Source organism: Calonectris borealis, chromosome 1 (assembly GCF_964195595.1).
Source record: "Calonectris borealis chromosome 1, bCalBor7.hap1.2, whole genome shotgun sequence".
In the NCBI taxonomy this organism is placed as follows: domain Eukaryota; kingdom Metazoa; phylum Chordata; class Aves; order Procellariiformes; family Procellariidae; genus Calonectris; species Calonectris borealis.
The window spans coordinates 38,436,123-38,452,163 of NC_134312.1; the positions used below are offsets into that span (position 1 = coordinate 38,436,123).

The 16,041-nt window shown below is 40.6% G+C and overlaps 2 protein-coding genes across 4 annotated transcripts in view; both read left to right on the plus strand.

Moving 5' to 3' along the window:
• Nucleotides 1–8,904, plus strand: part of LEMD3 (LEM domain containing 3) — a 50,579-nt gene extending 41,675 nt beyond the window's left edge. For all 3 annotated transcript variants that reach the window (XR_012673495.1, XM_075149085.1, XM_075149096.1), the window contains 4 exons: nt 1,655–1,736; nt 6,154–6,259; nt 6,372–6,450; nt 6,702–8,904. Coding sequence is in view for 2 of the 3 variants with exons in the window: in XM_075149085.1 (XP_075005186.1) it covers nt 1,655–1,736; nt 6,154–6,259; nt 6,372–6,450; nt 6,702–6,865 (431 nt within the window). In the remaining variant the exon portion in view is untranslated. The remainder of the gene's footprint in view (nt 1–1,654; nt 1,737–6,153; nt 6,260–6,371; nt 6,451–6,701) is intronic.
• Nucleotides 8,905–9,958: 1,054 nt separating this feature from the next.
• MSRB3 (methionine sulfoxide reductase B3) overlaps nt 9,959–16,041 on the plus strand; it is an 85,669-nt gene continuing 79,586 nt past the window's right edge. Inside the window, 2 exon segments of the mRNA XM_075149115.1 lie at nt 9,959–10,078; nt 10,081–10,164. Of these exon segments, the coding sequence (XP_075005216.1) occupies nt 9,959–10,078; nt 10,081–10,164 (204 nt within the window).

The following is a 16,041-nucleotide window of genomic DNA, read 5'->3' on the forward strand; positions in this document are numbered from 1 at the left end:
TTTCAATGTTGCTTAGTTCTGTAAAGTTTTTATTGTATACCCTATGTATAATTTTTAATCAAGGGCAAAAAACTTTACAAAACCATGTGCTATTGAAAAAGGACTTGTCCTTAAACTATAGGCAGCTCAGAGATAGATGCAGTGTCACCAGCATATTTAGAAATCTATTCCCAAGAAAAACCAGACAATTGTTACAGGTGTTGGTGACTTGGACTGTGTGTGTATATATTCTAAGAACAACATTTTTAGTTATTTGGGGAACTTACGGTAGGTTCTATACTAGATTTGGAGGCCACCTTTTCTAATTTCTAGTTGGTAATTGTATTTTTTTTGCCTCAGAAATTTACATAAGGAGCTAGTTTGTCTATGCCATATCTTCAGGCAGTGAATTTTCTCTTGGTTAGTGCTTGTCTTTCACATGCACTGTCTTCCACAGGACTGAATTTCTTCTATGTGACACAGTTTTTGTTTTGGTGACATACAGAAGAGTAGCAGTGTTCATGTATTTTGGATATACTTGCAAGATTTTATTTTAAAAGGTCAGCAGTAAGAAGCACAGACCTGTAGTGTCATCTGCCCAAAACTGAGACTTCTAACACTCGGAACGTAACATCTTGAATCTGTCAAACTTTTCTAAAGTAGGGATTGCAAAGGAGAAGCATTAGCATCAGTTTGGAACATCACTTTGTCTTGTTGAGATTTTTAATCTTACGTTTAAACTCTTGAATCTGCTCATCTCAAGTCTTCAAAGTAAAACTTCCTTCAAGCCTTGGAAGTTGTTTTAGCAGGTTATCCCCTTCCATTTCTGTTGCTGCTTTGTTGGCCCTTCTCAAAGCATGGAACTACTTTACCTGAATCTGAAGGGCTCCTTTATTCCTTTTCTTGTGGTGCAATCTTCTGTTGCGACTCCCACAAGCAGAACTTGTGAACCTTAGAGAAGCTAATACTTATTTTAAAGCTTCAGAATGTATTTCATGGGATTGTTCAGCTTTGAAATAGTTGCTCTGTTACTTTTTAATTTCCATTTTTCTTCTTACGTCTGTTTTATCCTCTGGTGTATTGAATTTCAGATTTTTGCAAGCTTCTGATCATGGGCATAGACCGTTTAGGGTTACAAAAACTCCATCCTTGTAGAGTGCTTTTTGACAGTTGTTACTGCAATAAAGATGCAACACAACATCCATCTAAGCGTCTCCCTATTTCTTAGTCACATGGGCAGTAAATTGCCCAAAAGTAGAAGAAATGAAAATTCATCAGGCAGTTAAAACTGAATGGTTAATCTGCAGCTCCAGAAAATTTGCTCCACATGTTAAGAATATTTGTCTTTTCATGGAGATGTAATGCAAATACTTTCTCTTCAGCTATATGGTGTTTTTTAAAATATCCTGAATTCCTTCCATGTATTGTGGCCTGGATATAAGAGACTGGATTATCTTTTTAAATGTAGAAGTTGTAAATCTGAAGAATTCAGTTAAGTATGGTACATTTTCTTCAGTGCAGTAGAAGACTTAATTTGCTTGAAGCTTTTTCATATATGAAGGAAAGTACTCTTTTGAGTAAAACCAGAAAGGTATTAATGTATAAAGTTGACACTTGTTAACTAGATGGTATTATGCCTGTCAATAAATACTATTAAATTTATTTTTCTTTGTAGCATTTCATCTAGATAGAAGAAATTCACCACCAAACAGCTTGACACCATGTCTAAAGATTCGCAATATGTTTGATCCAGTTATGTAAGTAAACCCAGTTATCTATCTGTATTTCTGTATTCTTTTGGAAGGGGTCCGTTTCTTTCCTCTGAGAGGGGTTTGGAAGAAGTGAGTAAACATGAATACCTTAAACAAATGGGTTGTAAAAAAAAAAATGTTCCTCTTAACATCTATGAGAAGACATAAATAATCTTACTGTCTGTCTTCTGTCCTTCATTGTCTTGCTTTGTGTCTTTGGGTCACTTCTTGAAGAGTGTAGTCAAACTACTTGGAGTGATAACGGATCTTTCTTCATTAATTAATTTTGTAAATGTTCAATTATATTAGCTGACAGGGGAGACTTATGGCCTAACAAAAGACTGTAAGTTTCTGAAGTATTGTTAAGTATTCTGGAGTATTTCGACTGTTCTAGAGCTTGCCCAGTTTGCATTTAAAAGGCTGAATTTAAATCATTTATTACTTTATGGTAGTGTGACTGGCTACTTTTGAAGCAAATGGATTTTTGTACTGGGAAGGTTGTAAACAAATTAGTGCAGAGTACTGGCTTCTAATGCTCAGATGTAATTCTAAATTATGTACCGTGTATGAATAAGTAGCAAGCCTTGTTTCATGTGCCAAGAGTTGAGGAAGAATAATTAATTTTTTTGTAGTCTTTTAAAGCTTCATCCACTATCCTGTTATATCCCTGTTGGCTGTGGACTAGATCATGTTAGGAGTTGGGGACTAACACGTAGGTTATGCCAGCTAATGCTTTCTAATCTTTGAAACCTGGTTTGTCCAGCGCGAAGAGATACAGGACTCCAAGAACTCCTCTGAAGTAATTTATTCCCTGATGTGCTTACATAAGGGAAAAATGAAGATGCTATACTGTCTTACAGAGTAAAAGTGAGATGCTAATTGAGACTGAAGAATATGAGAAGTTGAATGGAAAATAAAAGCTATTGATTAGAATAGGGAATAACAGGAAGTAGGAGGCGACACCAGAGCATAGACAAGTGATTGCAACGTTTGGATATATTTCTTCAGCTCTGTGTCACTTCTGTTTCTAGCCACACTAATTACTTTAGTTCCTTGCCTTATTAACTGGAAAGCTGTTAGCTAATTTAGCTGAGGACAGTGTTATCCCTAGCATAGAGAAGTACTCTAAAAACTGTTTTTCTCAATGGCTTTAAGACTTAATGACCGTCGTGGGCAGAGACCCCCAACTGTGGCTTCTTTCATAACTTTCAGGTTGCAGTAGGGTGAGCAAGACTGAAATTTTAGGCGTTGTTTGTGAGGCAAATTGATCCTCCTATAGGAGGATGAAATAAAAAATGAGATTTGCTGAGAATTTTGGGCGAGATCAATGTCCTTATTGTCCTTGCTACAAAGGAGATTTCATGAGCTATATTGGTTAGTCTGAGTAGCACTGAAATAAATCCTTTCCTTAAGCTTCACTGTAATATTTATTAGTATACTGTATTGGTTATTTTCTTGTTTCAAAATGTTAGCTGTTCAAAAAGTCTACTGTTAATGAAACTAGTATCTGAGATGTTATTTTTGTCAGAACAATCTCCCTTTATAGGCTGTATCTTCGCTGTAAACTTCAGTGTTTTTCAGTACTGACCCAGTCTATGCCCAGCAAGTGCATTAAAAAAAAAAAAAATTATCGACTAGGAGTTGTTCTCTTTTGACACTTCTTTATAGTGTCTGTATCCAGTCAGCTATTTTGAACAGTGCACCTTCCAATACATTCACTTTTTGTAGACCTTTTCTTTTGGAAGTTGACCTAGCTCTGTTACTGGACTGCTGGATTATAGTTGTAGTGGGATACTTCATTCAATTTCACATTGCGTGCCCCAGCCCATTCCTCTTCCATGAGCTGTCTTGCAGAGGACTGCTGATTAAGGAAGTACTTTTTATCACACCCTTTGAATAATCTTAAAACGCCCAAAAACCTAAAATCCTCAGTGCAAGACAAACTACTTTATCTAACTGCTTGTATCAAAAGAGGAAGGAGGTTTATGTTCTTACCCCAGATCTGAAAGGGATGAATGCCTTCACTGACCACCTGAAACACAGAATGTACCAATGTCTGTGATTATATTGGCAAATGCTATTTTGATATTTGCCATAGGTGCAAGGTATTTTTAACAAAACTAGGTTTTAGCTGCTCTTTAAGTCAAACTATTGTATATTAAGAATAAATGACTAAGTACTTTTCAACAATATGTCAGTAGCTGGTAAAAGCAGCCATCCATAACAGAGGTCTTTTTCTTTTAACTCAAGAATCATCTCGGGAATATACCAGTTAATTTGTATTTATCAAGGCTAACAGAGTAAATAATCATCTTTCTACTGACAAAAGTCAGAAAACTTACCTGGACATTGTGAACCCTCAGACCACAGCAACAGACAACTTGGGTGTATGTTCTAGGCATTTACTATGCCAGACACAAACCTGTTTTTTAAAATAGGAGTCTAAGCATCATTTGGATAAGCCCATTTTAGCGTTTCTGCATCTACCACTAAGTCAGTAAAAAGAATGGTTCGTAAAGCATGGGTAGCAGTCCTGCAAGACTCATATTGACAGCTAAGGAACATACGTGTGGAGGATCAGGGAATGGCAAGTCATGCCTGGTGGGAGCCTATTTCATTATGGGAAATCCAAGTTAGTTGATAACTCATGATGTTTCATGTCCCAGGTCTGCAGAACACAAAAAGCAGACTAGACTGAGAATGTACTTCTGCTTGATTTGCAAACAGGAGATGAGCACTTGGGAGTAATGCAGTGACTTCAGTATTTGGGAAGAATGCACAGCAGAAAAGATGATTGCCTACTCTTAACAATATGGTCTCTTATGGTAGCTGGCTTTCTGCTGACAACAGCATGCTTCTCAAGAAAATCTGGACATGAGGCCTGGCTGGGAGGGAATGCACCAAAGTCAAGATTTCATAGAATCACAGAATAGTTTGGGTTGGAGGGGATCTTTAAAGGTCCCAGCTTTTGCAACTTGGAATTACTTTATTTCCCTAACATCCTGAGCACAGCATGTTATTTAGAAAGTACTGTTGTTTACACTGTTAGAGAAGGGGAAGGAGACCTGTATGTCTTTCATTTTGAGCTATCTAGTAAAAGGAAAACACTTTTTTCTTCCAACCTGAGTAGGGTGCATCTTCTCCTAACTTTTGCAGGGTTTTAAATTTTAGGTGTTTTCCACTGGAAAGTCTCTCTCCCAGTAGGACCTTCATTTGGATCTTCTTTGCACCCTTGTGTCCCTCTCCCACTTTTGTTTGCTTGTTTATGTATGATCTGCCTGTGTAAGGGGCATCAACTGGAAAGTCTGATCCTCTAACCAATCAAGGTCAAATGACAGAAGCAAATCTGACATTCCATGTTGCCAGAGTCCCTCAAGTGTTGTGTTATTGTCCTGCTTGACAGATTTAGGTAACATCTCTGACCAATTAACTTCCCTATGTACATTCCATCCTCCACCACATTTTTTTTCATGAATAAAGAGGAAGATAGATCAAATATTTCAAGAATCTTGGCCTTATGTAGAGAAAACTCTTTAAACCTGTCCAAAGCTCTTGATAGTATTATTGAGAGAGTAAGTTCATTGTTTTTTGTGTAAAGACTATTGAGGCAAGCTTAAAGGTGTATTAAGGCTGTTGAAATTGTTTTCCCTCTGCTTAGATTTATTTTGTAAGGACCAGATTGTTCCTGTAGTACCTTCACAAAAATACATAGACTTCTGTTTTCTCTAATGATGTACCTAAAGATTGATTAGTCCTGACAATAAAATATTTTTTGTGAAAAGCCCCCAAAATTGGAATCTGATTTTAAAAACTTATATTTCTGGATCTTGATTGGCATGTTCTATCAGTACCCTATGGGATGAATGCAATTTGATGCTTTGTTTGGGATAGCAAATAGCTGTTTCAGTGATGAACAGTGTCCGAATAGCTAAAAAGCTCCTTCAGCCAGCTGAAGCCTGATGTGTAATGTTGCTTCTGTGACTGCTGGTAGAGGTGATACAGCAAAGGGGCAGAGGCCTTTACGCTGTTGTCTTCCCCTGCTCTTCTTCCACTGCAGTAGGAACAGCCTGGGAGTGGCCTTCTCCTTGGAACAGCAGCCAGCCCATCTGAGCAGGTGTGGGAAGATGAGTTTATGACTACTTGCCATTTCAGTCAGGAAGGTGATGGCAGGCTGTGGGAAGCAGAGGACAAACCCTCCCAAATACAGATATTCCTTTTGATTCTTAGAGTTGAATTTTCTAAAGTGGACTGTAGGACCCAATTTACAGAATACTCAATAGCTAAACTACTAAATGTGTCCCAAAGGCATTTAACAGAAAATTGTATCAAGTTACAGAGAAACCAGACTCAGTGGGGAAGGATGAGATTGTTGTGAATGTTGAAAAAATGATGTGCTTAATTAAATCTTTCATTGTTTGCATAGGGAAATAGGTGATCACTGGCATTTAGCAATTCAAGAAGCAATCTTGGAGAAATGCAGTGATAATGATGGAATTGTTCATATTGCTGTTGACAAAAATTCACGTGAGGTGAGTGTCTTTCCAGTAGCATCTTAATGCTTTGTTTATCCTTGTCTGTTGGACTTTAAAACAAACAACCAACCAAAAAACCAACAACAAAAACCTCTCTTTCTTAATGCAGGGTTGTGTATATGTCAAGTGTCTCTCTCCAGAGTATGCTGGAAAGGCTTTCAAGGCATTACATGGCTCTTGGTTTGATGGTAAGGAATGGGGGTTTATAACAAAACATGGGTAGAAATGACAGAAGATGGGTGCAGTCAGAGTTCTCCCAAATGGTGAAATGTTTTATACCTGAAGTATTAAGCTGTAACAAAAACTGGATCTTTTTAGTACTCATCACCTGGTAAACGAATTTCAGTGTAATGATGTGTTTGTGTGTATTATGTCCTGAAGCAAAATGTAATAATACTGAACTAGAAGGTTTCTTTTTTCCTATTTCTTTGCCTCTTAGGAAAGCTGGTAACGGTAAAATACCTGCGACTAGATCGGTATCATCATCGTTTTCCCCAGGCTCTTACTTGTAACACTCCACTGAAGCCATCAAACAAACACATGAACTCTATGTCACATCTGCGTCTTCGGACAGGCACAACTAATTCTCAGGGAAGTTCCTGAGAAGACTTTCTACAACTGCTAGGACTGTTACTTGCAACAGGATTTTTCCTGTTTGGCTGCCGTCTTCCTTTTTTAGTGCTTTTTGTATGTAATACTTTAATGAATTAAATAAAAGTTTGAACGTTCCAGAAATCTTGTTTCCAAAGGGACTTAGCAATGAGGCAGTAATACTGAGCTGACAAAAAAGAAAAAGAAAAAAATCGCTTCAGGAAGTTTTCCGGGGCTATAGAAAACCAATGCATTTAAGTTTTGCATGAGGAATACTGAATTCATTATACATTTGCAGATGTGGTGACTGTATTTTTGCACCAAGAAGTGTTTTTGATAATACAAAAGCATGGAAAAAAGACGACTTCCTGTATTTCCATAGTTTCCTGTGAAATAATCTTGTGGGTATTTTGTAACAAACAACCTACAGTTCCTGATGGTGAATAAGTTAAAAAAATTTCCTTTTCAGTCAATATTAGTTTTTTGTTGCTGTATAAGAATCTTTTTCTGCAGCTAGGGTATGGGGAAAGTTAATCTGGCGTTAGTGGTTGCATATAAGTGTGAGGGAAAACGAAACTGAATGCGGATGTACTAGGTTTTGTATATAAATGTAAATGCTGGTGATGGCAAAAATGGTTATGTTCTGTGAGGATGTCTGCATTGAAGCAGTGAATAAGCTTCCTATTTTATTCAGAACCTAATGTTTTATATGGTTTTGGCTGTACCATGACGAAGGCCAAATACCTTAAAGTGTTAGATACAGGTTAAATATCTTTTATAGGTTTTATATTAAAATACCTGACTGATTTTGTGTGAAAGGTCTGATACCAATTGTAATGAATTCAAATTTGTGAGCAATAAAGAAGCAATTGGCAGATACTGGAAAAATATTTTGTGAAAAGCTGTATTTATTATTACAATTGCCAGGGCTGTGACAAAATACCATTGGGATTAAGTGAATTTCCCAATACATTGTAACTTGTTTTAATGAACCAGTTACCTGTTAAAATTTTAAAAGGTACATACTTCCTTGCAACAATTTTGGCTGATGCAAACTAGAAGTACAGCTGACAGTAAATCTTGGGATTCCAAGCTTGTAAATTTACTTTTACCTAGAAGTACAAAATTGTTGCTGAGAATCTTAGTTGCAAATCTAAGATTATTGGCTTTACTAATCCCCACTCCTACCACAATTTTATCTAATTATCCAGCTGAACATCCTGTAGGCGGTGAGACTGGAAGCACACCAGTCCCACAAATTTTACTGAAACTCACTTTACTTTGTAGATATGATGGATTTGCAGCATGAACTTGCACAAATAATGCACGTTTTTCTTATGGTTAAGTAAACATGATGCACACTATTCTGCAACAGAAAATCCTACTGTGCCTTACCTTTGTGCTTTTGTGGGCACCATGTTTATTATTGGAGAGTTTGTTAACCGAAAAATTTTAAATCCTCAGTTTTATGTCTCAGATGCTAATGAATGAGTATATATAATATATAATCAGCCATGCAGAATTCTACTTACCAAGGACAAGTACATATTTTTGATGGGTAAGTAGATTGTGCCAGGTCTGGTAGATTTTGATGAGTTTTACTATATACATATATGTATATGTATAATATACATGTATATGTATTATATATATGTATATAAACTAATTTTGTTGTATTTGATGTGCATCATAGTGATTTGTTAACCTGACCTTAGTGACCCCATCTTGTGACCCGTTGCAAGAGTGAATGTAAAAATAGTTGTGGCATTTTAAAAGGTCGCCTTGATGCAAATGCATCTATCTTGCTTCTAAAATATATTTCTTGTAAACACTGTACATTTTATTATTGTAATATGTACTATTACGCAGCTTATTTTACCTTAAACTGTTAAGTTGACCAATATCCCTTCCTGCAAGACAGATGGGAATGTGTATAATACCTGAACATTTGAGAATAATCAGATGTTTGCTGTAATTTGTCACCCTGTCCTGTAAAAACAAACAAAAAACCCCAAAACAAACTCGAATTAAAGGTTTATTAGGGATTTTTATATGTGTCTCACCTTCTAGATATTTCGATGTCTCTTTGACTTGAATACTTTTTTCATCTGGGGGGTGAGGGGGGAGATTAATTCATCATAGCCACCTAACTTCTAATGCGTGTTAGGATGCGAAGCTGAACAGGTATTACTGTGAGCTGAAATACACAACGGAACTTCTCTTAAATGTCTGTCAGCTTTCTACATGGGGAGTGCAGAGGCATTACCTTAATTTCTAAGTCCAGGGGAGGCCATGTTGTCTGACCTGTGAAATGACAGAGGTAAAGAGTCATAGCCTTGTGTTTTCAGCTTATTTCTTGTATTTTGAGATAGAAGTAAGTCCTCAAAGGGATTTTGATAGACTGACAGAAAATACAGGCTTTTTTTCTGTCATTACATTCATTGTGTTTTAAAATTATTTCAGTGACAATTTGTATTGAAGGGTTGTGGGGTAGAGGAGTACCAAAGCAGGGTAAGTCCATTATTTACACGCATTTGCCCAGCTCACTTTTAGCTCTTCCTTGTGGAAGGGGAGCGGGAGGAGGGAGAATTTCGCTGTAATTCTGTTCTCCCTTCCCTTTTTTTGTTTTTGAAGATATGCAAGGTGGGCATTAAGAGCTGTCTTCGTTTCGCTGCCCGTGATGAAGTTCATCAGTCAGTCGGCTTCCGGCCGCAAGTGGGAGCCGTGGGCCGGAGCCGCGGTGGGCCACAGCCATGGCGCCCCGCAGAGCGGCGGGGGCCGCCGCGCAGGTAGGTCAGGGCCGCGGCGGGGCTGCCTGCTCTCGCCTGCTGTGCCCTCTGGCTCCCTGCTCTCCGCCGCCCCCTTCGCAACAGCAGGAGCATGGTTTTTAAACAGGCGAAAAGCCGCTCGGTTGGCCTCCTCGAAGCGCACCCTTTAAATTAAAGGACAGCGAGCTCCGGGCGCGCTGCACCGGCGGGACGGGACGGAGTCCCGGCCCTCCCCGCCGGCTGCCTGGGTGCAGGCCGCCCGCCTGCAGCGGCGCCAGGGGCGGCCGCCTATCCGCTCTGCCGTGCCGGGGCGGGCGGCGGGTGTCTCCCCGGCTCTATGTTCATATTTGGCGTTGGCCGCCGGTGCCCAGGAATTTCCCGTCATGCTCGCCGGGCGGCGGGCCCGTCACTGCGATCCCGGGGGGCGGGGGGGCTGGGGCCGCTCGCTCGCTCGCTCCCTCGGGCCTCTCCTCATGCGCGCTGCGCCGCCGCCGCTCCTCTCCGCGCTCTGCCTGGCGCTGGCGGCCGCCGCAGGAGCCGCAGGTAGGGCAGCTGGCCCTCCGCCTCCCCGCCGGTCCCCTGCCTCCGCGCAGCGGGAAGGGCGGGCCGGGGGCTGCGGCGGGGGCGAGGGGAGGAGCGGCCCCGGCGGCGCGGGGGGCCGGGCCGCACCTGCCGGGGCTGTGGCGGAGGGTGGCGGGGCGGCCGCCGGGCGGCGGGCGAGGAGCGGGTCGCCGCTGAGGGGGACCCCGCTGAGGGCGACCCCCCCGGGCCCTGCCGGCGGCGGAGAGCGGGGGGCTGGGGTCGGTGCTCGGGTTGATCCCCGCTTCACAGAGCGAGCCCCTGAGAGGGTTTGCCCGCCCTTCATCCCGGCCGTGCTGCCGTGACGTCCCTGTGGCCGCCGCAGCGCCTGAACCCACGGACACGGCGCGCAGACCCGGGTGTCCTTTGCTGTAGCTGCTGCTTCTGACTCAGAAACGAGGTAAATAGTTTCTGGGATATACAGCAAAATAGTTGGCTTGGTGAGGCAGTGCTTGACCGAGTGCGTAGTTAGTTCAGTTCTGCTGCGGTCGCCTGCTTGGTAAATTGTGCTTCGTTGGTCAAAAAAGGAGCTTAAACTTCATAAATGCTGTCAGAATTTTTCTAAGGGAGCTCAGTGTGCTTGTTCGCTGGGTGTGTTTTGTGGTGCGCTACTGACAAATACAGTCGATGCAAAGAATAAAGTATAATTTATTTCTTACTGTCCCCTTTCCAAGTTAATGTAGCTGTAATTGGTGCATCTTAATATTCCTGGAAATAGAAATGAGACTCAATTAAGCTTCCTGTAATATTTGACAAATTTGCTATAAATGCTGGCTTTTCTGCTTGAGCTGAAATGCCAGTCACCGTCGCCTTAGTATAAAGACTGTCTGAAGGCGCGGTGTTCTTAAATAGGGCTAATCATGTATTAAAAATACCAAATCTAGCAATGGGTATCTACAGATAAGGCTAGATGTCTACTGTTATCCAGTGATAAACGTCAGATCTTTGTAAGAGTTCTGATCTTAAAACATAGCTTTTAGGACAGTATAGAGCCCTGCATTATATATGTCATGCTTTTACTTCTTTCTTGTTTAAGCTTCCCGTTGTTACTATTAAAATGATTCTGAAACGGTGCTCACTTGAAAGATAGATGTCCGAATGAGATATGTGCAATAGGCAGATACTTTGCCTTGCCGATAACGGCTTGTTTATGGCAAGCGGTCTGTAAATGGAAGAGCCATCTCCACTCCCACTATGGCACAGTGCCATTCATCTGAATCCAGCGTTTAATGCTTAGGATTTGTCCTGTTTACGTTCTTGCCCTCGCTGAATTGACACAAGCGCTTGCCGTCTTATTTGATGATTCCCAACTTTTTATTGCACTGCTGCATGCCTTTGCAGTTCGTCATGATCCCTTGTCTGCCAAATTTGGTTGGTAACAGTGCCCTTTAAGTCTGATTCTGGAAGTAGTTTCCATGTGGCTTGTCATCTTAATCAGACGTTTGCTCATAGTTTCTAAAAGAATCGCCTGACTTCTTGTACACATGGCTTATTTTAGAACAGTATTTCTTAATTGTCTTTTAAAATTTATGTGGGGAATTAAGTATGGTAAATAGCTTAACCAGAGTAACTAAATAGTCCTAGAATTCCGCGGTGAAAGAAGATTTTTTTTTTTTTTTAATAAAGTTCTGCACTGATTTCTCAAAACCACTAAAGTTAGTGGAGTTAAGCCATATATAGTTCAGTCCAGAATGTGGTTGGGTAGTCCTTTTCCTGTGCGATGTTCCTTGGATCTTTATAATACACATTGGAAAAGATCTTTCAGGAGGAAAAAAGAATTATATTTTTCCCCCAAAAGTACAATCTTTAAAAATAGTGCCTTTGTACATGGGGTAATGCTTCTATATTCGGTAGCAAAGCCATATAAAGCAGTTGATCCTAGACAAAAATAAAATCTTTTGACTGAATGACCTTGCTTATTTTTCCGAGTGGTGGTGGTTATACGCTTTCACAGGGATTTGGTTAATACAGGTTTTTATGTTTGTACATGCCATAAGAATTCCTGACAGCTGTTTGATAAGGGAAACTTGCACATAAGGAAGATATTTGGTCCTTTGCCCTGATATTTATGAAGGTGTGGGAGGATCTTGTTTACCTACTCACATTTTGTCAGCTTTGTAAGAGGATACTAGTTTCTGTATCACTGGAGGTCCAGCCTATTTATTACATTAGAAATGCTAGAAAATTTCCCTTTTAGGTGGATTGTTAAAGGTTCCTTTGTTACTTATTTTAAGAGTAACGGGGGGAATAGGAGGGAGAAAGGGGAGAGAAGAGATCGCTCTGTTAAGGATTTAATCTTCTCAGCCAGAAGGTTAAGAAGTCTGCCTGTCTGCATCTGACTGGCATTGCTACAAGCCAGCGATGCAGTAAAGCCATCCAATTTTGAGATAGCTGTGTTGAGCTGCATAATTCAAGTGAGTGTGTCCTCATTACACAGCAACTCTTAAGCTACACGCAACATTATATTAGTTATATTAGTTATATTCCCTATATTACAGGTAGGGAATATGACCCTTTTTTCCCCTTTCTATTCTTTTTCTTTTTTCATTTAAAAGCTGCAGTTTCAGGAGCACCCAGGCTATGAACTTAAGCTGTGGAGGCTTTAGCTGGTGGGAAAGTGGGATAAACTATCAGCCTAATTATAGCTTGGTCTAGCCCTGATTTGTTTAAGGGTTCCTTTAGCCAAAAGGCCTCCAGAAAAATGGACCCTCAAATGCCTGGTGTATTTATGAAGGTGTGTTTAGGAATTACTGTAGAATGAAGTTGGGTATGGATTTATCTTTCCCTGAGTAACTCTGAAGTTGGTATGCTTATTTTGGAACAGACTCCAAGGCAGGAAATAGGGTGTTTCTTGCTCTGGAATTACCGTGTCCATACATGGCGTTATTTAGACGCTACTTTCTCTACACAAGCCAGAGGTCTTTAAAACACAACAACAAAAAACCTGCCAGCTTTTGGGGCATTTTTTTTTAGTGTCTCATAGAGTAAGAAGTGGCTACAGGTTAACTTTCCCTTCCCTCACTCTTGTCGCTTCTGTAGGATTGTATTATTATCTTTTCGGATACTTCGTTTGCCTCAGAAGGATCTTAGGTTCTCAGTAAACTATTAATATGTACTAGCTTAAAAAAAAAAGCACAAAACTAAAGATTTAAGTCCTCTGTGGACATTTGTGAATGTATAACCAACTAGCAGTGTTTTAAAAGTAATTTCCAACCAACCACTTAAGAAAAGGAAGGGAGCACGTATTGCATCATTAACTTCTACCAGAAGATGAAGAATGTCGTTCTGGGTTTTAAGGGGGATTTTTGTGTCCTTAATCTGTGAAGATGGTGATCCTTATGTTTTGTCTGAAAATAGGGTAGAAGAATTCTTTGGAACCCATTTATGGTGAGGTAATTGGAAATTATAATTTATCTGCTTAGCTCCAGCCTTCTGGTTCTCATTTAACAACCTCAATTCCAATAGCATTATCTGAAAACCACACAATCTAGCAACTGGTACTGGGAATAAAGAGGCTTTTCTCAGTAAGGACTTTAAGACCTGAGGAATTGAACGATACTAGCCCAAAATAGGCAAGAACAATGCTTAAACTTATAAGGTGCTAACACGGTTTCACTGTATTCACAGACTTAAGTTATAGTTTAGCATTGTTTTGTAATATGATTAATAGCATAAGTACTTCTTTATTTAGGCTGAGCAGTGGAAATTATCTTTCCAGTAGGTTTTGCATTTAAACATGATTCAGCTTTTGAGTGTTGCACAGACAAAGTCTAAGGACGGGACTTCTGCAGAGCTCCCCAGTTCGCTCGTTCCTTTCAGTAGCATCTGAACATCGGGATTAATGATTTCTTTGAAATGTGGGCAGCAGCTTAGCAAAACGTACATAGTGTGCTAACGCATTGTTTTGTTGGGAAGTGTTACCACATCCAAGAAATCTTAAGAGTAACGTCGTGCATGGCATTTGGAAATATTTCCCCAGTGGTCTCTTTAACTCTGTGTTCTTCCAAACAGGGACAACGCCTTTGCGTTTCACCTGATGGAAAACAAATCCCTACTACCAGGCAATAACAATAACGCTGATGGAAAGTAGCTGCCAAATACCACTGCGTTCATTCTGACCGCACAATGAAAATGGAAAAAAAAAAATCAACACAAGGAACCTTAGCAGCTTCCTGGGGAAGTGATCTGTGCCAGTCGTCGCCAAAAGAAAACAGCCCAGAAAGTGTTCAGTCTGGCTGAGGGATTGCCCCGTTCTTGTTCCTCTCTGTTCCCTGGTGTGTGGTTCTCGGGGAAATCCGCAGGCGAGGCTGTGCCTCCAGCTGCACGCACGGGGAGTGTAGGTGATTTTAACCACTTCGAGGACCTGTGCGGTGGGTTGACTGGGGTGAGAGCCTCATGGATGTCCCTTTCAGTTCATACAGCAGGTGTTTGACAGCATAGTGAGTCTGGCCTTGGCTTTCCTGCAGCTGGTTCAAAAGCAAGCGTTGGTTTGATGTGAAGTTACTGTACTTGCTCAAATCGGCTAAGAAAATGGTTAACATTGTACAAGCAGGCTTTGCCACCTGGGTCAGATTGTCACCATCCTGCTGCTGGGGGGAAGCTTGCTATTAAACATAAAACCAATGCAGATCCCTCCTTGTGTGTCTTGATGACGAGCAGTCACAGCTTACACCCAGTTCGAGTCGAATTTGTACTAGTTCTGTACTTAAAAGCAAGCACACGTAAGGGACAAGATCTCCACTGACTTCCATAGCAAATTAGTGGCTCACTCGGGAAGGGACCCACTGGATGCTGCTGGTTTTTAATCTTCTACCTGGTATCGCTCATCCAAAACCACAAGGCAACTTTGCTACTTGCTTCTGAACTTGAGAGAGGTGCTGTGTTGTACCAGACTATTTTAGCGGCTGTTGAACCACACTGGCAAGGATTACAACAGATACTTTGCAAGACCCTAAGACTCTGCCCGTGAAGTCCTTTAAGACGTGAAATACGGTAGCTGTCTGGGGGAAAAAAAGCATTTTTTGTTGCTCTGTTACATGGGAATTACAGAGGAGTGCATTTTTATCTAACGACAGTCAAGTAATAACTATGACAGTAATATAGCCAGTGTAATAGCTGAGTGATGTAATGCTATTTAAGACAAGATGCAGGTTTTCAGAGCATTATCCCATCTCCACAGTCACTCTTGTAGAATAAACAAGTTCTTAAAAAATTTTTGCAGTGATTTGGTTTTCTGAACCACTCTTTTTTTATTTCTCTTCTGGACTTTCCTCAGTTGTCTCTGTCCTACACCCCAAACCAGCAGGGTATTCCAGCTGATACCTCACTGCTGCTGAGAAGAGCAGATTTCCTTCACAGCCCCTGCTATTATGTATTATGCTTCTCTTTTTAATAAACTCTGGCTTTTCATTTGCTTTTTTTTTTTTTTAATAGTTTCACACTGTTGGCTCAATTTATTGTCACTGTAACCTTGACATCCTTTTCTGCAGTACTGCTGCTGGTCTGGTATTCTTCCTTTTGGTTTTGTGCATTTGAGGATTTCTTTTAAAGTCCAAATGTGGTTCTTTGTACTTGCCTGTATTGAATTTAATCTTACTGATTTTTGACCATTTCTGCAATTTATTAAGACCAACTTGAGTTCTGCCTAGCTCTTTAGAGTGCTTCACACTCCTTGCAGGTTGGTGTCTCTGCAGTTTTAGTAAGACTACTTGCTGGGTTTTGACCCTAGTCAGTAGGAGAAGCACTGAACGAGTGTGGTTTTTTTAAGCAGCTCTGCACCCATGTTATAGGACCTTGATCCAGAAGGAAGGTGCTTTTCCAGTTTGCTCTGTCAAAAAGTAT